Source organism: Alosa pseudoharengus, unplaced genomic scaffold (assembly GCF_046254945.1).
Source record: "Alosa pseudoharengus isolate Yale_2024_CS ecotype anadromous, Long Island Sound unplaced genomic scaffold, YU_APseudo_1.1 YU_APseudo_1.1_scf_24, whole genome shotgun sequence".
Lineage (NCBI taxonomy): Eukaryota > Metazoa > Chordata > Actinopteri > Clupeiformes > Clupeidae > Alosa > Alosa pseudoharengus.
In genome coordinates this window covers 28955583-28982296 of record NW_027468689.1, presented here as the reverse complement: position 1 = coordinate 28982296, position 26714 = coordinate 28955583, and the positions used below count along the sequence as shown (strand labels likewise).

Below are 26714 nucleotides of genomic sequence, written 5' to 3'. Positions count from 1 at the left end.
CTGGCCATCTGGCATACAATACAATATTGCATGTAGGCTAGCCTATGTCAGCAACATGTTGAAGTTTGTTGAATTTGAACAAGGAGATAGATTTTTGCAACTGGTGATTTTTTTGCTTGCTAGGACCCCATTGAATACAAAACAACCTGTTTCCAATTTTTTCTTCATTTTCACTGCCAAAATTCAAGATGGCGGACAATATATGCGGAAAAATAATATAAAGGCTTAAAGTGGTCAACTTTTTGATAAATATACACCTAATAATGTAGAGAAGTGAGATACAGACTATTTTCAAAAGAGGTATTTCATAATTTGCCAAAAAATTTGGAGACAAAATGGAAAAAAAAATAAAAAAAATGAAAAAAATCTGCATTTTGTTTCATTATTGAAGAGTTCAACAAAACATTGTCATTGTCACTCAAGTATTTATCCTCACCACTGTCACTGTCTTTTTAATATTGGTGCACATCTCCTCAGAGCCTTCACACCTGCAAAGTTGCGTGAATGGTAAGTTGTTACTCTTGCAAGAACACCTTCTACTGCATTGGCTGGCAAGACAACAACACTTCACAAGTTCTAGCCTCTGGTGGAAGTTTTGACAGAAAGGAGCCCATTGCCCAATCAACAATTTGTCTCCATCCCAGTGATAGTGAGTCAAGAATCTTTGGAGCAGGCACTGTAGCTTGTGCCCAAACATTTGCTTGCCTGTGTGCTCTCAGAATTTCAATTTCAATTTAATTTCACTTATAGAGCATCAAAACATTACACATGTCTCATGGCGCTTTACAGAGTGTTAAACATTCAGACAGGGGCGAGGAAAACCCCCAAGAATTGGAGAAACATAGGATGAAACCTCAAGCAGATCCACGACTCAAGGGCCTCCTTTTTTGCACAAGTTAGACGCAAACCACATTTTGTTGTCTTCATACTTGTACTCTGCAATGACAATAAAGTTGAATCTAATCTACTCTAATCTTCTATTGTGGTGAGTGCAGAACATTACTTTAATTCAAATGATTATTAGGGTATGTGAAGGAAACTTTTAATCAGTCAATGTGTTTTTCCGGGTATGCCAATAAATAGCATAATGGTGGTTACACCCATCACTGGTTGATAATCATGACATCTCATGTCACCCATGGTCATATTTATTACCTAAGTCATTCCATTTTATTAGAAAATGTATGTATATGTAACGGATGCCAGCTAGCTTAGCTGTGTTTGTGGAACGTTGGTAAACCTCACTCCCCGACGCCTCAAGAGTGCTGCTGGCATGCGAGCCAGTAGCCTGGACTATTGGCTCAATTGTTAGCGCGCTCGCCTCCCGATCCGAGGTGCTGCTGTTCGCGGGTTTGAGTCCGGGCGTGTGCAGGGCTGAATCGTGCAGGTTCAACACAACGCAGGTTACATATATAATGATAATACCATATACCATATCCGCCATTTTGGATTTTGGACCTGTGCAGTCTGGGAAAAAATTGGAAACAGATAGGTTTTGCAAACTATAGGGTCTGAAGAAGTGAAAAAACATAATTTGTAAAAATCTATATGAAATGTTCCAAACAATGTTTTTGCTACATATTGCCCTGCATTATAAGCAAGCATACAGAACAGAGGGACAGTGAGCAGGTGGTGGAGAGTGTAGCCTATTGAGGCTACATGATAACAAGAACTCAGTGATGGAGCAGGTACAGTAGGCTATGTGTGACTTGTCATGCTGACGATGATGATTATGATAACTTATTAATTGTGACGATGTAATGATATGGCAGTGGTCCAAAATTCAACACTGATGGCATGAGTGGTGGTTGGTCTCTCAAAGTAGGCCTAGACCGTCGAAAAGGGTCTATCCTGGAAGGGTTCTCTTGGTAAAGATGGACTAAAAGACTGTAGATGGAAATGTAGGCTACAAAACATCAAGTCATATTCATGCACAAGCCAACTAAGCTATATATAACCTATACGATAGGCTACTGGAAGACATTAAAGGGAATTAGTTAATTTTGCTGCACTGTTATAAAATGTACCAGCAATGTAGGTAGGTAGTATAGCCTACACTACAGGAATAAAATATTTCCAGCAACAGGCAACAAAGTTGCCCTATTTATTTTGTGTTGTTTCAGTTGTCCTATAGTGATAACTGGAATAATTTACATTAAGGTCCACCACAATATAGGTAATTTAGCTCTTTACACAAAGGCTTTAGTAATTGTTTGGTGCTGCTATCAAGCATCGTATAGTTTAAATGTAGCCTATTGAATAATTTGAAATGATACTTTGAATTCAAGCTGAAACTCTTCTTTCATAATTATGTATAGCCTACTTGAATATGGAGATCATGTGTTCCACGGCTACCTCTGATCAGTCAGAGTGATAGCCAATGAGGCCTACACTTGTTCACTTTCAGTGCGCCATGACACATATGCATACTTAAGGGTAATGCAAGGATTCAGATATTCGTGTTAAGACAGAAGTATAAGTAAGTATAAGTGTATATACTCTTTTGATCCCGTGAGGGAAATTTGGTCTCTGCATTTATCCCAACCCGTGAATTAGTGAAACACTCAGCACACAGTGAACACACAGTGAGATGAAGCACACACTAATCTCGACGCAGTTAGCTGCCTGCTACAGCGGCGCTCGGGGAGCAGTAAGGGGTTAGGTGCCTTGCTCAGGGGCATTTCAGACATTCCTCCGGTTACAAGTCCGAAATGCTAACCAGTAGGCCACGGCTGCCCAAAAGTGTTGTTGGGTAGGAATGGCAGATAGAGCTGTGTGTCATCTGCATAGCAGTGGTATGAGAAGCCATGTGGGTGAATAATCGGACCCAGTGAGGTGGTGTAAATAGCAAAAAGAGGTGGCCTCAGCATTGAGCCCTAGGGCACCCTTGTGGTGAGGTAGTGAAATGCGGGTAGTTGTCCTAGCCAGAACACATTGAACTCCTTGAGGTAGGATTCAAACCACGAAAGTACAGAGCCAGAGATCAAATGATGATGGCCTAAACATGGGTTTATCTGTTTGGCTTGCACTTTACAGAACTAATATGGAACTGCAACTAATGCTGCTCACATACACCCAATGTTCAGCAAACACAGACACACCCCCCTAATATTCTGCACACAATCACCCAATGTTCATTTTTAGCATCGGTTCAGAAAAAACATCTATTAAGGAGCTGTAAAGTGAGATACAAAGTTATGAAGCCAAGCATATAGAGTTGTATTTCTCTGAAAATAAATGGTCATATAAAGGCTAATTTTGACTTTGAGCACAATGAGCTATTTGACGTACAGTAAGATTTAAACTGTATTACCATATTCATTTAGGGAGTTACTGTAAACTGGACGTGTCCCAAATTCTCTGGTCAGTGTCTTTATTGCAGTCACTTGGCATGTTAGCTATCATTAACTCTTGATTAGCACACATTGTTATGGCAGCAACAGACTCCCTCAACTGCTTTTTGCTGCCAGCATTTTTTCAAATCAAAAATGCACCCTGGCCAACTTTTCTTGTCAAATAAGTCTGTGTGTGTGTTTTTCAAATCAATATGCACCCTGGCCAACTTTCTTGTCAAAACAGTCTGTATGTGTGTGTGTGTGTGTGTGTGTGTGTGTGTGTGTGTGTTCAGACAAGAATAAAAACTCACTGGCTTAATCACTTTTTCTTCAATTTCTGCCTCAGTTAGTGCATCTGTAGACTCAACCATCATCCTCAGGCCTACCACAGTCTCTGTCAATAGAAAAACACACTCTTACTGTTACGAAGATGAATGAGCTATAAAAACACATAGACTTTTTTAAGCTATTAAAGTTATTAAAGTTACAGTATGTACCGCAGTCAGTTTTCAGAAAAGGAATCATTATTTGCCATGAAATAACTGAAGTGGTCCGTATGACAAACATAACCTATAGCTTTTCCTTAAAGAAACTCCACTCCTTAGTTACTACTACTACTAGAACACAAACATACTCTCTCCAGTTGGACCAGGACCTGTGGGAGAATGTTACTGAATATGAAGAAAGGAAACTGCAATAAGCCTATCTCTAAACCAGTCGAATATAGCTATAAGTACAATCCTGACCCCCTCATCCCCCCAACACATTATGGGGTCTTGCAATTTCATGGGTAATTAATGTAGTCTATGCAATATTTAATTTGAATGTGTTGATATTGTGTATAGTTCCTCCGATTTTCTTAATGGTCTTACAGGGAAACTCTGGTCTAACAACAATCTAGGGTGCAGTCGTCAATAAATTAAAAGTTAAAACAATCTAGGGTCTGTTTGTGGATAATAATGAATGTTCATTTTTTTGGGATCAAAACAGCTTTAGTGACGTTTGAGTAAGACCAGAAAATGGATTTACGACTGAATAGCATATTCATAGCGTACTGTAGCTACAGTATTGAGTTGTAGCCTACAACCTCAAATCAGAAAAAGTTGGAACGTTGTGTAGAATGCAAATAAAAACAGAATGTGAAAGTCTACAAATCTCGAAAACCCATATTTAGCTGCAAAAAGGATGTAGACAACATATAAAATGTTGAAAATTACAAATTTGGATATTTCATGGAAAATCTATCTAGGCTATAAAGCAAGAAGTGTCTGTGTGTCCGGATGTCTGTGTGTCTGTGGCACGCATATCTCGCTGACCGTTTGTCAGACTGATTTCAAACTCAGGTGTCTTGCTATGGGCATGAGTAAGTGCAGTGCCAAATTGCAAACAAAACAATGACGTTGTTTGAATAAGAAATGCAAAAGATATCGTTAAATATATCGGTAAAAGAAGCACATTGGCTTTCGCCGCTAACCACTCCCCCTCCCACACACCACTGTACTGTAAGCCAGGGGTTCACAAACTTTTCCACGACAAGGCCCTCCAAATACCATTAGGTTCTGGCCAAGGACCCCCTTGATGTGTTATTAAACCCATCGACAATACTACGGCAAATGTAAAAATACATTAAGCTAATCCTAATGATTATTTTAGCAACAAGCACTTCGCGATGGAGCATACAGTGTGTAAAAATTGTATTTGGGGCTTTCTTCTATATGAAAGCTATCACGCTACTATTATTCCCAGTCATTATCATGGGAAATATAATGTTAAGATATGCCTAACATTATTATCATGGCATTGTATAACAACACTCATAGTAATAGGTATATTTTATATTTTTCAAATGTATTTATTTGTTTCTTCTATTTTTCCTTCCAACTTGCTGAGGCCCCCCTGGCACCCCCTCGCGGCCCCCACTTTGAAAACCACTGCTGTAAGCTACCAGTGAGGATAAAAGCAGAGCTTTGGCAGAACTGGATCAGTGTAGGTTACACGGGTAAAAACTCAACATGTCTGACCTCAACAATAAAGTGAACTCCACGGATTTTGCAACAACACGCCAACACACACAGGTAGGCCTATGCAGTGGCTCTTCAAAATGACGTAAAAAATGATGTGCAATAAGACTAGGGTTGGGTATCGTTTGGGTTTTATCCGATACCGGTGCTAAAACGATACTTTTAAAACGGTGCCGGTGCCGAAACGGTGCCTGAACCGGTACTTTGTTTTTAAAATATTTTAAATTAAAATGGTCTAAAGCATGAATTGCTTTTTTTATTGATGAGACAAATTTGAACATGAAATTGAACTGTTATATTCAATTTACTATCAATATCTCATTGCTCCTATGAATAATACATTTAAATGTTAAAACAGCTTGCCATGCATGCACACACAATGGTAAGCTCTGCTTTCAAGTTTACCCAGTGTAGGCGATTTACCATAAGGTATGTTAAAACCGCTTGCCATAAAACTGCCAGGTCATGGACAACAGCATTTGCAAGCAAGCTAATGTAACAGGGACTCTACTTTCCAGTTAATTCAGTGTGTTGCCAAATGCTTCAAGAAATTGTATGTCCATAACACGCATTAGTTTTGAACATGTTAGGCTACATGTCGGTGTTGAAGTGTTAACATTCCCAGCAGAAGGCATTTTAACAGCAACTATGGCTATGCGCTAACACCAGTCAGCTGAGTTTAGTACGGAGATGGTTTCGTAGCCTCTTTGACAGCTCAGTGACATCAGGTATGTAACCTACATATTTGTTTTTGCCAGCTAACTTTTAACATGATCTTCATATTCATTGTGATGCTATATGGACCTCATGCACATGAAAGATTAATATCATGCCATTATGTTGTTTAACACACCGTGAACTTCGGTAAAGTTAGACAGAAATTGGCAGATTCGGAAGATTCGCGTTTTGCGGTTCAATAAATCATAGGAGAAACGTTTTCATTGCACAATAGAGAGCCCAATCTAACCGTAATAAGGTAGACAACAAGCTACAACCCAGTTTTCATCCGAAAGAACCGTGTACATATGTGGATTAATAAAACGCATCCCTATGAGCGTTAGCTTTCAGCCAAGCGTCTAGGGACCGTCTACAAAGTGCAAAACTGAAAGTGGACACAAAGATACATTTGAATAGCTTCGCTGTTATTGAATCTAGAGCTACCAAAATCATAGCACACAGCTAGTGCTCCCCTAGAAACACACTACACCTGCCAATAACAGGAAAAATGACTCACCCTATTTATAATATATTATAATTAATAATATTTTATTGGGGGTAAAATTCAATAGCTTCACTGTTATTGAGCCTACTGCTTCCAAAATCACAACACACATCAAGGGCCTCCCAAGCAACATACTACACCAGTTAATTAGGGGAAAATGGACTCGCCCTATTTATAATATATTTTTAATGGGGGAAAAATTCAATAGCTTCGCTGTTATTGAGCCTACTGCTTCCAAAATCACAACACATGTGTAGGGCCTCCCAAGCAACTTACTACACCAGTTAATTAGGGGAAATGGACTCGGCCTATTTATAATATATTTTTAATGGGGGAAAATGCAATAGCTTCGCTGTTATTGAGCCTACTGCTTCCAAAATCACAACACACATAGAGGGCCTCCGTATTAACATACTACACCTCCTAATTTTGGAAAAGCTCGCTCAGCCTATTGATAATATATTATTATAGGGGGGGAAATTAAATAGCTTCGCTGTTATTGAGCCTACTGCTTCCAAAATCACAACACACATAGAGGGCCTCCCAAGCAACATACTACACCAGCTAATTAGGGGAAAATGGACTCGCCCTATTTATAATATATTTTTAATGGGGGGAAAATTCAATAGCTTCGCTGTTATTGAGCCTACTGCTTCCAAAATCACAACACATGTGTAGGGCTTCCCAAGCAACATACTACACCAGTTAATTAGGGGAAAACTGAGTCGCCCTATTTACAATGTATATATTTATTGGGGGGAAAATTCAATAGCTTCACTCTGTTTGAGCATAGTGCTTCCAAAATCCCTACACACATCTACTGCCTCCCTATCAACATACTACACCTTCTTGTTTTGGTCAATTATGCTCAGCCTATTTATAATATATTTTTATTGGGGATAAAATTCAATAGCTTCACTCTCATTGAGCCTAGTGCTTCCAAAATCACAACACACATCTAGGGCCTCCCTTTTAACATACTACACCTGCTAATTTTGGAAAAGCTGGCTCAGCCTATTTATAATATTTTTTTTTTTTCAGAAAAATTCAATAGCTTCATTGTTATTAAGCCCAGTGCTTCCAAAACCACTTCACACATCTAGGGACTCTCCATCAACAGACTACACCTGCTTGTTTTGGGAAATTATGCTCAGCCTATTTTTAATGATTTTGTATTGGAGAATAAATTCAATACCTTCTCTCTTATTGAATTTAGTGCCTCAAAAATCACTCCACAAATCTAGGGTCTCCCTAGTAACATACTACACCTCGTAGTATGGCAAGATCTGGCTCGGTCTATTTTTCATGATTTTTTTCAGAGGAAAATGTCAATGGCTTCACTGTTATTGAGTCTAGCGCTTCCACAATCCTTCTACACATCAAGGGTCTCCCTACGGTTGTACTACACACATCTACAGTCTCTTTATTGTGACAGCCCAGCTCTAACATGCCAGGTCTGTCTTTCTTCCTGGATGGCCTTGCCGCTGGTGTAGCACGATATGGAGACCCTAGATGTCTGGAGTGACTTTGGAAGTGCAAGACTCAAAAATAGTCAAGCTATTTAAAATGTTCAAATAAAAATATATTTTTCCATAAGTAGCTGCTGTAGTATGTTGCTAGTGAGGCCCTAGATGTGTGGAGTGATTTTGGAAGTACTAGGCTTTATAACAGCGAAGCTATTGAATTTTTCCCCCATTAAAAATATGTTATAAATAAGGCAAGTAATTTTTTCCCTAATTAGCAGGTGTAGTATGTTGCTTGGGAGGCTCTAGATGTGTGCTGTGATTTTTGAAGGAGTAGGCTCAATAACAGCGAAGCTATTGAATTTTCCCCCTATTTAAAATATATTATAAATAGGGCGAGTCCATTTTTCCACAATTAGCTGCTGTAGTATGTTGCTTGGGAGGCCCTAGATGTGTGTTGTGATTTTGGAAGCAGTAGGCTGAATAACAGTGAAGCTATTGAATTTCTCCCCCATAAAAATATATATTATAAATAGGGTGAGTCCGTTTTTCCATAATTACCTGGTGTAGTATGTTGCTAGTGAGGCCCTAGATGTCTGTTGTGATTTTGGAAGCACTAGGTCCAATGACAGTGAAGTTATTGAATTTTACCCCCATTAAAAATATATTATAAATAGGATGAGTTCGTTTTTCCCGGAATTGGCACGTGTAGTGTGTTGCTAGTGAAGCAGTAGCTGTGTGTTATGATTTTGGAAGCACTAGGCTCAATAACAGTGATGCTATTTAAATGTATCTTTGTATCCACTTTCGTTTTTGCACTTTGTAGACGGTCCCTAGACGCTCGGCTGACAGCCGAATGCTCACAGGGATGCGTTGTTGTCTACCTTACTATGGTTAGATAGAGCTCTCTATTGTGCAATGAAAATGTTTCTCCTATGATTTATTGAACCGCAAAACGCGAATCTTGCGAATCTGCCAATTTCTGTCTAACTTTACCGAAGTACACCGTGAAATAAAGTTTTCACCTTACAACTTTGCTGATAACATTTCAAATAAATGTCAGTTAGCGCATTAGCAAGGATATTGTATATAGGCTAGGCTAGCCTACTGTTGATGTTGTTTCATAGCCTTTTGCTTGTGTGTAGTTAGGCCCACTGCTAGATTCTGACAGGAGCTCGCGATATCGCTTTAAAGTAAGCTACTTGGGCTCACGCAAGCTGTCAAACACTGTCCACTCATGTGGTGCACCCAGGGATTAAAGTGAAAAAAAATCGTTTGACTGAACTTTTTTCAGGCCATAAGTCATACGTTCTTCATATCTACCTATAGAGATAGCACCCCTTTTGCGGTCGCGACCTATTGGTTTTTAATGTACAAAAAGATGCAAACAGCAAAGTAAAGGGAGTATTCGCCTTATTCACACGGCGGCCATTGTTTAAACTAAAACGAGGCTACAGGGTACACTTACTATATAATTAATGCCACCTACAGGCAGTGTTGGGCAAGTTACTTCAAAATCGTCAAAGTAATTTGTTACATTATAATATTACTGTCTCTGAATTGTAAGGCATTACATTACTATTGTATTACTTTTAAGTTACTTTTACCAAAATATCTAGAAATATGGATTTGGAATTCTAAATGCAGTTTATTATGCTCAATGCAGCTCATTGCACTTCTAATGGAGGGCGATGTGGTATAACATAATGACTAAGCTAGGCTTAAGGCTAACAACAGTAGAATGCAATAGGCGCAGTGATGGCTCATGATGCAATACAAGGAACAATCATAGCCAGAATTTTGTTAAAAGCAGACAAAAGGTCGAAGTCTGGTCAATTGTGATAGAAATGCTGTAACTTTAGGCTTAGGCCTACTCATTAAAATCAACAGAGAGCCCACTACCTGTATATTGTAACCCAAAACTTGTCAAGATAGGCTACACAGTGCCGCTGCTGGCCATTTTGGTGCCCTAACTGGTGAAATACAGTATTAACCCAAGTATGTCATCATATGGTCAACTATAAAGATGTAGGCTAATCTGCCTGTTCCCAGGGATGGGTAGTATTTCTGAAACATGTAATATGTATTTCAAATACAAAATAGTATTTTGTCATTTGTATTTTATTGGGTTGAAGGAAATGGCTCTGTATTTTGTATCAAAATACTTAATTGGTGTGTATTTTTGTATTTTAGAAATACTGCAAAATACTATATGTGAAACACACTAAAAAAAGTAGATACTACACACAGGTGTAATGAATAATTGGTAATTAGGCAACAATGGTTTATTTTTATCGCAATCAGCTAATGTGAGAACAGCTGTGATGAGCAAGTTTACCTGTGCAAGTTCACATAAGGACACTGACAAAGGCAACCATGTCCTATTGTCTCCATGCCAATCTTTAACAGAAAAAATGTCAGATATCTCAATGAACCACAATGACATCAATAGATGGTAAGGTGTTGAGTGTGTTTGAATTCCCTTCCTTGTAGCATCCATTTCTGCATTCTACAGTGGGGACAAGTTCACCTTGTTTAATTAAATAACAATTCTATTTCCTTATTAGCTGCATACTTGAGGTTGGAGATATTAAGGCATATCAAGTTTCTCACATACTGGAACTTCAAGATACATAGCCTTATGATTTTCTTATTCAGTTCTGCACTGGACTTGAATTACGAAATTCGGCACAGATACACAATTATGATTTTGGCCTATTGATTATAATGTGGTTAATTGAAAGCTCTGTCAGTCGTTTTGGATAAGCATCAGCTAGTTGACTAAATGTAAATGTAAATTCTTGAATTATTCTTCTGATCACACTACATGAACTTGCATACGGTATACTATTTGGTATGACGGGCCAAATTGTATTGTTTTTTACTATATAGTTTTAATAGGCTAAATGTTTGGGATATTAAAAAGCTTTTTTTGCAGTGCTTTCATACTTCCTTGAAAAAAGTATTTTGAGTATTTTCTAAATACAAAAATACAGTATTTTATTTTGATACATAATATGGTTACTGTATTTTGTAGTTTATTTTGATACATTAAAAATGAGGGTATTAGGTATTTTATTTTGAAATACATTCTGATGTATTTTTGCCCATCCCTGCCTGTTCCCAGCATCAGAACACTTTGCGATGGTTAGCGTGTCGTAATTCAAGTCCAGTGCAGAACTGAATAAGAAAATGATAAGGCTATGTATCTTGAAGTTCCAGTATGTGAGAAACTTGATATGCCTTAATATCTCTAACCTCAAGTATGCAGCTAATAAGGAAATAGAATTGTTATTTAATTAAACAAGGTGAACTTGTCCCCACTGTAGAATGCAGAAATGGATGCTACAAGGAAGGGAATTCAAACACACTCAACACCTTACCATCTATTGATGTCATTGTGGTTCATTGAGATATCTGACATTTTTTCTGTTAAAGATTGGCATGGAGACAATAGGACATGGTTGCCTTTGTCAGTGTCCTTATGTGAACTTGCACAGGTAAACTTGCTCATCTTTACTTGCGTACGACTTCACACCAGTGCTTCAGACCAGAGCTGATGCTTCAACAATAGCCGTCACTGAAAAGCTGTTAGTGTCTTTGAACACAGCTGTTCTCACATTAGCTGATTGCGATAAAAATAATAACCAATTATTCATTACACCTGTGTGTAGTATCTACTTTTTTTAGTGTGTTTCACATATAGTATTTTGCAGTATTTCTAAAATACAAAAATACACACCAATTAAGTATTTTGATACAAAATACAAAGCCATTTCCTTCAACCCAATAAAATACAAATGACAAAATACTATTTTGTATTTGAAATACATATTACATGTTTCAGAAATACTACCCATCCCTGGGAACAGGCAGATTAGCCTACATCTTTATAGTTGGCCATATGATGACATACTTGGGTTAATACTGTATTTCACCAGTTAGGGCACCAAAATGGCCAGCAGCGGCACTGTGTAGCCTATCTTGACAAGTTTTGGGTTACAATATACAGGTAGTGGGCTCTCTGTTGATTTTAATGAGTAGGCCTAAGCCTAAAGTTACAGCATTTCTAGCACAATTGACCAGACTTCGACCTTTTGTCTGCTTTTAACAAAATTCTGGCTATGATTGTTCCTTGTATTGCATCATGAGCCATCACTGCGCCTATTGCATTCTACTGTTGTTAGCCTTAAGCCTAGCTTAGTCATTATGTTATACCACATCGCCCTCCATTAGAAGGAATGAGCTGCATTGAGCATAATAAACTGCATTTAGAATTCCAAATCCATATTTCTAGATATTTTGGTAAAAGTAACTTAAAAGTAATACAATAGTAGTGTAATGCCTTACAATTCAAAGACAGTAATATTATAATGTAACAAATTACTTTGAAATGACAGTAATAAGTAATACATAATACATTACGATTTTGAAGTAACTTGCCAAACACTGCCCCTGGCACTTTCATTTCTTTACACCATGGCTTGTTAGTTCTCCCCCATTTCCAACAGCTGCCCATCTCCATTTATTTTTTAACTTTTGACACCTGCCTTCCTTTAGCAACAACGCATCCATGACAGCTAGTGGCCTTGCCAAATAGACGCACACAAATTACGCTAATATGCAAGGTTCTGGTAGGCATACTGGTTATGGTTTTGTGCTATAAATTAATAATATTTTATAGCAAAGTTTTAAGTTGACTATTTTGATTGCATGGTTATTTTTTGTCAACATACACTCACAACCTACTGTCGTTAAAAGTGAGGCCTAAAGCAAAATAGGCTACAAGGCTGTCTGTGCGTCACAAACACGACTGACCCCCTTACTAAACAGTTCGCGATGATGACAATATTATTATTATTTTATGTTAACACGCTCAGTCAAAACCTTCCATTGCAAATTGTGAAAAACATTGTTGTACATGTCATAACAGACGGGATAATACATTGCATACGGTTTATATTGCGTCGCTTTACACATAATGTTAGTTGCATTGATTAAAAACTGTAACAATAATAGTAGCCTACATGGGGTGGCATAGCAGGCTATCTGTTCAAGTCATAGGTGACACCCAAAATGAATGACCTCCCCTGACAAGAGTTCGCGATAGTAAGAAATTGTCTACATTGATGCACGGAAAGAACACAGCCTACGCTTCTTCTCCGAATTCGCACATAGAGCTCACAATATCATATCCAAAAAAGTTAAACGGATTTGCCAACCTCATCAGCTGTCTCGATTGTGTCACTATAATCCAACTTTTAGACCGTTATTAGTCCTCCATATGTGTTCTTTTTTTTAAGCAAACGCCCCAGGCCAACGAGACAAGCGTGTAGCTACAACATAAACAAAGCGGAACTCATGGCTGAGGTAGGCTAGGCTATCTTCTTGAGCCGTCACTGATTGAGACACAGAAAGTTCTCAAGAACACTATTAGGTCTTTAAACATTTATCATCACACACATTAATTCATCGGACCTAATATTTGTTACTTGCCTTAAAAAAAAGGAAAAGAAAAGGTGATAGCCGCCCCCCCCCCCCCCCCCTATTTTTTTTTTCTCATCGGATCTGCATCGATCTCAAATATGACATTTCTAAAATCAAATTGACGGAAATCCGTCCTACGACGGAGAACTTTAATCCTTGGGTGCACCCCTCTGGTTTATACATCCAGTGTTTATCATATGTTAGCTAACTGTATCTGGATGTGTTGCTATCAGAGCAAGACGTTAGAGATGGCGCATGACATGCAGTGATGCCTCATATTAAAAAAAAAAAAAAAACGCTATTTAAGCACAGAAATGAGGCACCGAAATCCACGTTGTTATTGGATGCAGTTACTACCGTTTGTGTCGGCACCGGTGCCATATTAGAACCGTGTTTCGGTGCCCAACCCTAAATAAGACACTTCGAATAGCCCAGGCTACTTGGGACTGTCTTTAGACTTTGAATAAGCAAACGACAATTTCAACTGCAAGGTCCTAAATTGAAACGAGCGATAATGGTCCCGAATTAAAGAACGTCTCAGAATGCCACACATGCAAAGCATAACCAGCTACAAGCAATGAGTGGCAGACAGAGTGTGATGCCACTTAAAGGCCACCAGAGACTGTTTTTGAGTCACACTGTTGCAAATTTCATATGATGCATCATTCCACAAAATGGTTTGTTTTCTCTATCATCAAGTTATTCAATAGGCTAAGCATACAGCCTTGACTCAAAACAGCTGTTAGGATTATGTAATTTTGATTTGTAAAAAATGTCACATGCAGCCATGCTTATTCTGCTCACTTCACATTTATTATATTATTATATTATCTGTAGGCCTATTTATTAAGGGTGTCACGATTTCGATTTTATTTCGAAATCGATCGAAATGACATCACGTCAATTAAAATTAACTTAGCTACTCAACTTAGCAAGTGAAAAGATGATCTAATTACAGTCCAAAGTTACTTTAAGGCTTAAAATGCACATTGATAAGTACATATTCCATGAACACTAACCTTGGGTCTCTTTTTGGAGTGTGCTGAAACAATCAAATTAACATTCTGTGTTGTTTCATTTCATATGTTCACGTCTGTTTTAGCCTAATGTTAGTTCTGTTTAACGGTTTCAAAGCGGTTTCAAAATAAAAGCCCCCCGAAACAGAAAAGGAAAAGGCCAAAAAGAGTAAATAACATATAAGGAATGCATTAATAGTAATATTTTAAAAACATTGAAAATCGAAAATTGAATCGTGACTTTAAAATCGAAAATGACATCGAATCGAGGATTTAGAGAATCGTGACACCCCTACTATTCATACTTTGCAGTCACGTGACTACCATGGCTACCTGGCGGGCAAGAAACGCTAACAAAATGGCGACGAACAGTGGCCAGCCAGGGGAATTGCAGATTTCCAATACTACAATCAATTAACTATTTAGACCATATGTCACCAAATGTTCAAATAGATATCAAGAAAAGATGAACATACTAGGTATGATGACATAGCAACCGTTTGCGGCGAACATTCCATCTAAATAATATGTTCCAAACTGCGTGGTACTGTTAATATGCGTGTCCTGCAATATCCACTCCTCTCCACCTGGTGGAAGTATGTGTTTCCTGAATACGACCGTAATTACATCGAGCACAGACCCCCCGAGGCGTTAGGCATACGTGATTTCAGCCCTGAGGTGTTTTCAGGTCATCGCAACGTTCTGAAGATTCGTGTGGCTTTCAATCGGTCGGCGGGCTTCGTCTAAGCTTCGGACACTAATGAAAGGTAGGTGGACATAAATACACACCTTTTATCTTGTTACTGACGAAATTTCACCGAAATCCATGGAGGAGAAGGTACTTTACTAAATCGCGGAAATTCGGTAGTCACATTTGTGGCGGGTAGATTAGCGAACGTCCTGGCAGATGCATTGCAGGTGTCATTCTAATTAACATCGTCTTGATTTAACTCATTCTCGCTGTGTTTTTCTTAAAATTATCACTGCTGATATCTAGTTTAATATCTCATGGTTTTCCTGACTTATACTTGTTAAAATGTTAACATAGTTTACATAATTTCGAATTAGATTACTGAGGTAGGCTACTGATTAAGTTACTGATTACTGAGATTAGCATGACTTGATATAGGCCTAATTCTCGCTGTGTTTTTCTTAAAATTATCACTGCTGCTATCTAGTTTAATATATCATGTTTTTCCTGATTTATACTTGTTAAAATGTAACTCCATCCCTGTCTAAATCCATAGGCTAAGACTTGATATGAGAGCTAGGTCCGGGCAATTCCAATGTGGATTTGACAGAAAGTGAAGAAGCATAGTGTTATTTAGATCTTTCATGCACCTTTCATGTAGTCTCTAGCTGAACACAGCAAATCCCAAATATATAATATAGTTATGTGTGCATAATTTAGATAAGATAAGATGGTAGCCTACTTTATTCAAATTCAAGATTAAATTTAGTGGCATTTCATTGGATCTATGAATGTGATCAAAAAGTTATGCTTGCTTGTTGTCTGCAACATTGATATGCAATATGTACAATTGAGGGGCTTTCTAGCCTAATAATTGATATTATGTCTTCACAGCTAATTATGAAAAGGAGAAAGGGCCCCAACACACAGCCAGGTCTAGCCAGACAGCACCTCCTGGACAAGTACTGTAATGTACCACCTCCTCAATTGATCCAAAATGGACATATTCTCTATGTTTATGTCACAGCTGGGGAATCCAGCAGAGCTAAAACTGCAAGAGAAATGATTAAATACATACCAGAAATGACCGAAGATCAGGCAAAAGCTAAAGTGAAGATCCTTGTTGAAAAGACTTTAAAAAAATACAGAAAGCTAAGTAATGAACAAGAATTTAGTCAGTTTGAAGGAATATGTAGCCGAAGATTTTGTGGAATCTCCACTACCACCACAGCTCCCCGAGCAAAGTTTCCTGCTGAACAAGTTCTGAAACATAGTCCGCTGAAGACAAGACAGGTTGCTAGAACCAATTGTCCTTCTTGTATCAGATATAAGGAGTCTCTGAAAAACATGAGGCAGAAACATCTGCAGATGCAGAGAAACAAGTACCTTGCAATTAAGACACTCAGAGCACGGCAGAAAAAGGGAGCAATAAGGATACTTAATCAGAAACTGAAAAGAAAAGAAAAGCAAATATCCGACTTGAAAAACCTGTTGAAATCGCATGAGGATGAAACCATCGCTAAATTAAAGAAGCAATACAAAATTAAAGAAAGAAGTTATATGCGCCTGAAGAAATCTCTTACACACATGAGGAGAGAGGTGAAATCAAATTCTGTTGATGAGGTGGAACAAAGATGCTGCGAGTTAGAAGAAAGAATTAATTCATTGAACAGTGAGATTCTTGATCTTCAGGTTGAAAACCTTGCTTTGAGAGAAAAAATCCAGGATTTGGAAAGTGAAAAAAAGTTAACAAAAACAGATGCAAAATCATATTCAAATGAAATGCGACTGATGGTGTTTGACGCGATATCCAATCAGGTGCCTACTGCCAACATCCACAATTTAATTCAAAAGTTTGGGCTGCGTTTCAACATTAGTTTAAGTGATGTGCCAAAAAGGGCTACTGTGGAAGCCATGACCAGAGAACTGGGGGCCATAAGTGACCTCCAGACTGCCGAAGCACTTTTAGCCAACACACACTGTACCCTTGGTTTTGATGCAACCACACAGGAGGGAGTCCACTTGAACAGCATACATTTCACCACCAAAGAGAACTGTTATGTTGTTGCTGTAGATGAACTTCCAGGAGGCTCTGCTGAGGATTACCAGATCCATATTTGTGACTCCGTTAGTAACCTTGCAAATGTTTACTGTCATTTTTTTGAGGCAGACTATGAAATCATTCTTCAAAAAATGATAGGGAATATATCCAACACGCTCACTGACCGCTGTGCTGCCAATCATGCGGCCATTCGTTTAGTCTGTGCGTCCTGGAACAAGGCCTTAAATGAGCTTAATTGCAACCTCCATCCTCTGGAAACAATCGCTTCAAAAACAAAGTGTACTCTTAAGGAGATTGAGAAATCCATGGGGATTGCTGGGAAAATTAAGGGGAAAGAGTGCATTGGGGCCAACATTGTAGTTCAGATTAATAAAATGAGGTACATGGATGGCAAGGGTGACCCTCGTGGCTTTAAGATCTTTTTGAATGACAAAAATCTCCCTCTCGGCCTCATACCACGGTACAGAGGTAATCGCCTGCACGTTCTATTCCACATATGTGGGATATTCTCAAGTCACCATTCTGATCTGAAGTCTTATCTCTGTGGAGGAACATCTTGTGGAGGCCTTCGTGCTTGCATACTCGCAGACTTCGACTCTACTGCTGGACAGGTCGAAATGCAAGTTCTGGGGTTGCTGGGGAAATTGCTGACTGGACCCTGGATGACCAAGTTCTACACCGGTGCAGATGACGAAACGGATCACATTCAAGGTATTGAAATTATTAAAGAGACTGTACAGAATCTGAAAGACCAACTATGCTCGCCCGATGAATTCCTCACTCGCACAACAGACTACTTCGGAAATCAGTTGAATGTTTCAGACAAAATCCTTCAGAAATTACAACAACCACCGAAAGACATGGTCATGTTCACTGACATGATGGAAGGCTGTCTGAGAGCGGTCATTTCAGTCCTTGAAAGACAGTATCGGGAATACTTTGTTGATACATGGACAGTAACGGAGAAAATAAAACAAGAGACAAGCTCTGCAAGGTCACACAACATGGATGCTGAGGAAGTGATGGGAATGTTCAGCGCATTAAAGAAGAAGGCACCAAATGCCACCATCTGTTACATGTCATGCAAAATGAGAGCGCAGAAAAACAAGACCGTTGAATACTTAGACAGTTTAGACAAGAAAGAGCAAGAAGTGGTCATCAAGAGGGCTGTGAGGCTGGGTGTAGTACAAAGAAGAAAGAGGAGGAAGAAGCAAGGAGAGCTGCAGGAGGAATTACACAAACGTCAAGCCACAAAAGAAAGAAAAAGAAGCCAACAAGAACGGAAAGTGTTAGAGAAAAAGATTGAAGAATTAGGTGCAGACAAAATTGAGGAAGCGTTTCCAGAGCTCACAGAGGAGAAAGTGAGCGTGATCAAGGAGTTATTGGGTGGCAGAGGGGTGGGGGCATTTCTATGTCATGCGTGGGATTTGGATGGCAACAGAGTCATTTTCAATGGAAAAATTGAGACTTTTCATGCTAAAAAAAAAAAATACACTGTTGGCTATTGGTCCGTGAACGAGGAGGGCTATGAAGTTGATGCACATGACACTGATGTGTCCGTCTATGCAATGGCAGCAGATATCATCTTAGATGACTTGGTTGTGCAATAGCCTGTCTGAACTAACACTTAAGTCTGCATTAAGTCTGCTACTGGTGAACAAGGAGAGAGAAAGAGAAGGGGAGAGAGAGAGAGGGGGAGGGAGGGAGAGAGAGGGGGGGGGAGAGAGAGAGATATGAACACTTAAGTCTGCACAATCACACAGAGAACTTGTATATTTGTTGTACTGATCATTCATTGTTAGTATAAAAAAAAAGGAATATGTGAACTGAAGAAAAGTGAAATTAAATTGTTCAACTCTTGGGGAGGAGGAAAAAGGGTAAATTGAACACATGAATTAACAATTGATGTGTATTGTTTTGTCTTTGTTGTGTCAAATAAATGTTTTTGAATATGAATGAACGCTTATAGGCTATTAATTATAGTTGTTTTCAGTGAGGTACAGTGAGCCTGATGCCCATTCGAATTAGAATGGTAAATTGTAATGATTTAATTTGAAAGAACTAACAAAAATCTACCTTCTGTTCAAATTTCATGCAAATATCTGATAAAATGAGGAAGTTATCAGCAAAAACATCTAAATAGTATGAATTTCCGGTCACATGATTTCTATTGTAATTAATGTATTATATTTTAATATAATCACCGATATTATATATATCATAACTTTCTCAATCCTCAACTGATTTACACAATCCAGGTACCATTGTAAAGGGAATTTTCAGCTGTGATTTTCATGTAATCCATTTTGAGTTTAGGGAAGTTTGAAAAATTTGTCATCATACCTAAACATACTCGGAACGTGTGATCCATAACGTTACACAGCACCCGCTGATGTTTTCATTGCTTTGAAGCTGGCAAAGTCTCTACCAGACTTGGAGTTTGGAGATATTTAACTTACATATCTTATAGAGAATCCGTCACCTTACACCGCACAAAAAATGAAAGCCTACAAAAGTACAGATAGCTATCTTTTTATCAAGAGTGGATGGGTTAACAACGCTGTCGTATGGGAGGTGAAAAACAGGAATATCTTCATAAAAGGTGAGTGTTACTAGTTAGCTAACGTTACCCGTTTGCTAATGTTTGCATGTTTGTAGCTATAAATTACACAAAGTGATATCTGTTCCATCGTGTGATGAAGTCTTCATCTGAATATGCACACCCTGCCTGCCGGCGAATGACAGCTTGATAAGTAGTTTAAAAAAAAAACGTATGCCAACTGTATCATATATGGCTAGCAGGATGTCAACATTGTAGCCTACCTGCTTATCCACTCCACATAGCATCAGACAACAGACAAGAGCAGTTGGGGCAGCGAAATGCGTATAATCCTGTTAGCAATCTGTTAGGTTGTAATGTAGTGGTAATAAGTGTACGATAGTATGCATGCAAAGTAACTGTAAGTAATAAGTAGACGCAGTACAACAGTAACGTGTCCTTCATTCACCATGTACTCTTCTTCATATCAAATCACGTACAGATGATAACGCGTTCTCGCCACCTACTGGCGAACGTGTAAGCACGTTTAGTTAAGATAAATGAAACAACATCAGCGAATCATAAATCTGAAATTATCCATTATGTCAACTGTCTCTATGACAGGAGACTTCATGACCTTCACTTAGAAGTGAAACCCAGCAGGACGCACAGCTTGCAGTTCGTCTGATTAGTATACCCACGTGATGCCACATGTAAACATATATGGTAAAAAAAGGAAAGAAATGTGTAGCTTTAAAAAATATGTTGTAGGCTACTGTGCTTGTGAATGATATACTTTATCTAACTAAAACCTTTTTCTATGTTAGGTACATCATTCCTACAGCTTGAATGAATCACCTCTGACAACTTGGGTTGCTGTGGAAAAGGAGGGACTGATTCGATTTGGCCACTGCACCTGTATGGCCGGGTTAGGTGGTGTGCTCACATGTAGTGTACATCAGGAATCTGTAAGAGACTGTATGTACATGCACAGAAGTTGTTTGCAGACTACTGATCTTAGTGTTTTGAATTGGAGGTGGTGTCTGCAAACAGGAATTGGCAAAACGCAAGCGTGCACAAAGAAAACAAATGAAAAGTGCTAAATTTTGAATTGCACTGTTAGACAGACAATTACAGATTTATTCAATAAATAAATAAAATGCACATACATAGATAAATAAAACAGATGAATAAAAATAAATACAATGCACAAAGGTATTTAAAGTGAAAATGTAATACATGTATTATTGTAATATACAAAATGTCATATATTCATTATTATTATTATTTACAGTGTGTGTTTGTATAAATAAATCATTGCATATTTACATTGTATTATTGTAGTATTTAACTAGAAGGAATGATTGAGGGTGCCACATTTGTAAGGGCACAACACACATGGACTACTTTGTCTAAAACTGTTGTTCGGCCTCCCCATCACTTAGATATAGACCTCTCCAGAATATATCCCGCCTCCTAACATCCGTATCCATCCAACTTCCGGGCGTGGATTGTCTATGGGAAATAACATGGCGTTTTGAAAGATCGTACCTGTCAAACTCTGTAGGTGACAAAGTAGAAAAAGCTGCTGGGCAGATTGGCCTACACACTTCTGCCATCTAGTTTTCACTGGATTTTTTGATTTTCGGTGCCGTTTGAGTAGTATAGTCTATAGTATACTACTTAAACGGCACCGACAATCAAAAAATCCAGTGGAAACTATATGGCAGAAGTGTGTAGACCAATCTGCCCACCAGCTTTTTCAACTTCGCTACCTACAGATGTTTTACCGGTATGATATTTCGAAACGCCATGTTATTCCCCATAGACAATTCACGCCCGGAAGTTGGATGGATACGGAAGTTACGGAGGCGGGACTTATTCTGGAGAGGTCTATGAATATGACTGTTCCTTGTGGGGATATGCCTATTAGGTATTTTATGGTGTGATGATGTTTATAGGTTGAATATGTTTGTGCTCTTGCTTCTAAGTCTTTGGGTTTTTCTATAAAAATTTTGAAACAATCAATTATGCAGGCACATCTAGGGTAAGTTTGTCTAAATATCATGGGCATTGACAGCCGAAGCTCTTCTCTCTGTGGCCAAAATAAAAATGATGGGACAAGCTTTCCATGTCTTTCTTCCTTTTCCTCGTTTTGGTGGCAGATGGTAGGAGAAGACAGACGGAACCCAATCAGGGGACAGCGGATCATCAGATTTGGCACCTGAAATAATAAAATAAGATAATATAATAGATAAAACATGTTATTGCCACACAAAGTTATCAAGTCTGTTAGCAAGCTAGCTGCATAAGGGACTGGGATTACTGTAACTAGCTAAATTGTGTGAAGCAGACAAGTTTTTTTTTTTTTTAAATAATCGAGCAGTAATAATTCCTCCGTAAATAATCTAGCTCTACTGTTGTTGGGTCATCTCTGGTTCTTATTGAAAACCATAGATATCACAAACCTCAGAACAACCTATCACACAACTTTTGTTGTTGTTAGCAAAAGACGACAGCTCTTAGCCTAGCTTAGACTCATAACACAAACAGCTGACTCGCGGAACCAGCTGGTGGTGTTGATTAACGAAACTACAGGGTAACTTAAGACACGATTAATTACATGATCATACACCCATTGTATTCAAACAAATGTTGAAATTACCTTTGATGAAATGATCACTGCACAGACGTGTAGGGCCTATACTGTGAAGGTTGCCATGTCCCATTCCTGAAACGATTTCATGTCTGATAGCCTGTATCCATAGTTGTCTTCTCTCTGAATTCTCCTTATCAGAACCGGTAAAAACATAACCCCGGCTTATCTCCTCGGCGGTTAGTGCATCCAATCGCACAACAACTATCTGGCATGTTATTTACACCTCAAAACACCAACTTTTGTATAGTAAAACTGGCGACGTCCTGGCCAGATCCTAGACTAATTTACTGGATTTCGATGCTGGAGAACGACGTTTTTGCCCGCCAGCCAGTGGTTGTGACGTCACGTGCAAAGTATGAATTTATTATTGAATGCTTACCTGGAATTATGTTTTTCCCTATCCTATTTTTAAAGCAGGCCTACCTGCAGGCATGTAATTGGGCTACAGGAATAGCATGTTTGAACGGGCACTGCACATGTAAATTTGATACGAGCAACATGTTCCAAAAAAAGTTAGGACAGGGGTATATTTACCACTGTGTTGCTTCACCTCTTCATTTAACAAAATTCTGTACATTTTTAGAAACTGAGGAGACCAGCTGCTAGAGTTTTGAGAATGAAATGTTGTCCCATTCCTGCCCGATATAGGATTCCAGTTGCTCAACATGGATCATGTTTGACAGGTCTGGACTGCAGACAGGCCATTTTAGCACCTGGACTCTTCCTCTATGGAGAAATACTGTTTAAATATAGTCAAATTTGTCATTGTCAAATCATGCTTGGTGCCGCCCCTCGAGTTGGCCCATTAGATTATTCGTGGCCAGACCTTTCATCTTTCGGATTTGGGTCTGGAATCTCCAGGCTACAAAATTGCACCAATTGACGTTGTTTTGGTCCCGAACAAAAAAAAATCGTTATCGTTGGAAAATTAGACCCTTGGTTGTTGTTAGACGGGAGTTTCCCTTTAACTGAATCACTGATGTACTGATTACATCAAGACTGTTCTTGAGTACCTCTGGAGGTTAACAGGTTCACTATCAATTTTGTGTGCACTCTGAACAAGGAAAGACTCATAAACATTTTCTGCTTTAAAAAATAGCACAGGGATCCTTGTTAAATTATTTAAAAGTTCATAAATATAACAGCACATGAATATTGTCAGAGAGTAAAATCAAATTTAATGTATTACAAACCAGGAGGATTTCCAACTTCAACAACGATGCATCTCATGTCAGATTGATAATAGGTGGAGCTGAAAACATTTACACCACAGAGTTAAAATGCTTTCACAGCTATTATACAAGTAGGCATACTCATTTTGTGAGTATTCATTTTGCCCTTACGTGTAAATCGGTGCTTGTTATTGTAAGTGTATTGTTACTCAGTGTATTGTTGTAATAGCCTAATGGAAAACTAATGCACATCATTCAACAGTATTATTTTATTCATGTTTCAATGCTCTGCCAGTTTTAAATGTAGAATAACACTGAAACGGCTGTGTTTATTTCTGAATGTTCCTAATTAGAATGTTTCTAATGTGATTACATTTTTAATGTATACAGTGTAATGTAACCTGATGATTTTTAAAACATATACTCCTTTATATCCTTACTTTATTGGATTAGTTTCAGCAATAAAACAGATGGGAAAATATTCCCCAAGATCATCACTTCTTGGAGTCCATTTCAGGACCAGTTGTTCAAGGCCATCAGATCTTTCAGAACTACTTGTGATATTCAAGGGTCCACTGATCACAAGACCACGAATTCTTCGAAATAAGAGACATTACAGCACAGTCAGACACTAAATACAAAAAATAAAACATATTTTCAATGTAATTTTAACAACAGTGTCTTACCCTGCTTCAGAGGCTGTTGCATTTATTATGATTTTAAGCTCCTGGTTGATCACAGCTTGAATTGTGTCTCCATTCTCAGGGGTAGGTGGAACAAACTTTGGCAAGAACACTCCCTCATCACAAGAAGCAATAGTAGGATCGACTGGCCAAAGTAATCATAAATCACACTATTATTACCAATGCCACAAATGTCAGAAAGATTTTAAAAAGCTAGCAAGATGGCAAAAAAAAATAAAATTGAGATCTGATGTCAGTAGTAGATATATGAATTGAACTGTCTTCAAAGAGGGACCAGAATACTCCCAAATATTACCATCAGAGGACTGCGCTACGATGTAACGAGTCTCACCTTTGACAGCAAAGTGCAGAGGAAGCTTGCTAAGAGGACTGGCAGCTTGATTAAATGGACTCCTGAAAGTACTGGAGCCATTGTTGTAGGAGAGACTGATGTTTTGCTGGGGGAAATCCTCCACAACCAGCTCTAACCCATAGACACCAGTTGTGGCACTGTTATAACTTAGTGAGCAGAAATCCTGAGAAGGGAATGTTTATAAATGTGTTGAAACATGGTTAAACAAATCACATTTGTGTATTGTGTTAATATGTAGAAGTTCCCACTATTCCCGGACCACATAAAACTAGGCTACCATTAGTTACATTACATAATACATTAGTCATCATTGTTAATGAAAAATTAAGCGTAAGAAAATGTTGTGTCCAAATATTTTCTTATTACAGCCTATGCTCATGTGCAGTGGCTCTGTAAGAAGGTAGGTGCTATTGATATTCACAATTTAAAGGTAGAATACAATATTAGTCCTTCTGCTTACAAGTCGGCTGATGCCATGACGTTAAAGTCAAGTTCTGACGTTAACCTTATTCCATTGGACTAAAGAGCTTGCCATGGCCATGCTGGCTAGCTTCTGCCTTGGGCCTCTGACATCCTTCCATCATCCTGCACTGCACTGCACTTCATTGTCTGATTGGAAAGATTGCTCAGGGCTGTGGACCTACTCTGCGAGAGAGCTGCCGCTGCCGCGACCACCGAACTGCTGCTGACCTGCGAGCTGCCATGCTAACGTTAGCTGCCTGGAGTCTGAATTGAGTAGAAGCTAACGTTGAGGAACTCTGATGACAGTGATCTCACGAAACAACAAACTTTCACTGTCAAAGTCCACCGAGCTGGTGATCTGCAGGATCGCCCATGACTTTAAACTGTTCTGTGCTTCTAAAGCGCTACACTCTGGGGGCATGAACATGGGGGCTCATGAACATGCATATGCCCCCAGAGTGTAGCGCTGTAGCTGCCCGGCTACTTTAGCTGTTGGCTGCAGCATCTCAAGCTAGGTGAAAACCGATTGTTTTGGGGGGGTTTTCAAGGAGGCATGAAAGGTATAGCAACACCCTAGCAACCATCTCAATTACCCTAGCAACCACTACCATAATGTCAACCAAGCAACTGCCATAGTGACCAACATTATTACTCTAGCAAGCAGCAAAGCAACTGCTTTATTTAGCTTAGCAACCACCATATCTACCCTGGCAACACCCTAGCAACCATCTCAATTACCCTAGCAACAACCTACAACCATTACCATAATGTGAACCTAGCAACTGTCATAGCAACCAACATGATTACCCTAGTAACCAGCATAGCAACCACTATATCTACCCTAACAACACCCTAGCAACCTTTTAAATTACCCTAGCAACAACTTAAAAATCACTAACATGATGCCCATCTAGCAACCGCCATAGCAACCAACATGATTACCCTGCTTTGTTTAGTATAGCAATCACTATATGTACCCTAGCAACACCATATCAACTATTTCTGTGCTTGCATTATCTGCATAATCATTTTTGCATTTTTAATACACTGGTAATTCCTTGGAATTGCCCTTCTAGTTGATATTATTGTTATTATTACTATTATGCTTAATGTAGGCTTTTTCAACTTTAACTTCAACAACATAGGGCAGTGGTTGTCAAACTGTGGTAGCCACCAGTGTTACCCAGACTCTCTCTAGGCTAAGTGGGAGTCTCCAAAATGTATTTTTATAAAGACAAAATAATCCTATCAAATGTATCTATTGATGACAGGAACGTCTGTCTGTATGTATATATCTCTTGTACCGTTCGCCAAACTTGGCAGGTGTCTTGCTACAGGCACGAGCGAGTGCAGTGCCAAGTTTGACGTTGTTTGGATAAGAAATGCAAAATATAATTAAATATCGATAAATGAAGCACACATTGGCTTTTACCGCTCTAGCCACTGTAGCCTAGCCACTCCCTCTCTCACACAGCAGTCAAGCAGGTGCTGTGTAGGTTACAGCAGGCTCATGTTTGGATGATGATCAT

At 38.8% G+C, this 26714-nt stretch overlaps 1 protein-coding gene across 1 annotated transcript in view; it reads right to left on the bottom strand.

Moving 5' to 3' along the window:
• The window catches only part of LOC143142662 (integrin beta-like protein C), a 95769-nt gene that overhangs the window by 2158 nt on the left and 66897 nt on the right, over positions 1-26714 (bottom strand). Inside the window, exons 5-9 of the mRNA XM_076303708.1 lie at positions 24703-24886; positions 24354-24495; positions 24108-24263; positions 23689-23747; positions 3647-3729 (exon numbers count right to left, since the gene is read on the bottom strand). Of these exons, the coding sequence (XP_076159823.1) occupies positions 3647-3729; positions 23689-23747; positions 24108-24263; positions 24354-24495; positions 24703-24886 (624 nt within the window). The remainder of the gene's footprint in view (positions 1-3646; positions 3730-23688; positions 23748-24107; positions 24264-24353; positions 24496-24702; positions 24887-26714) is intronic.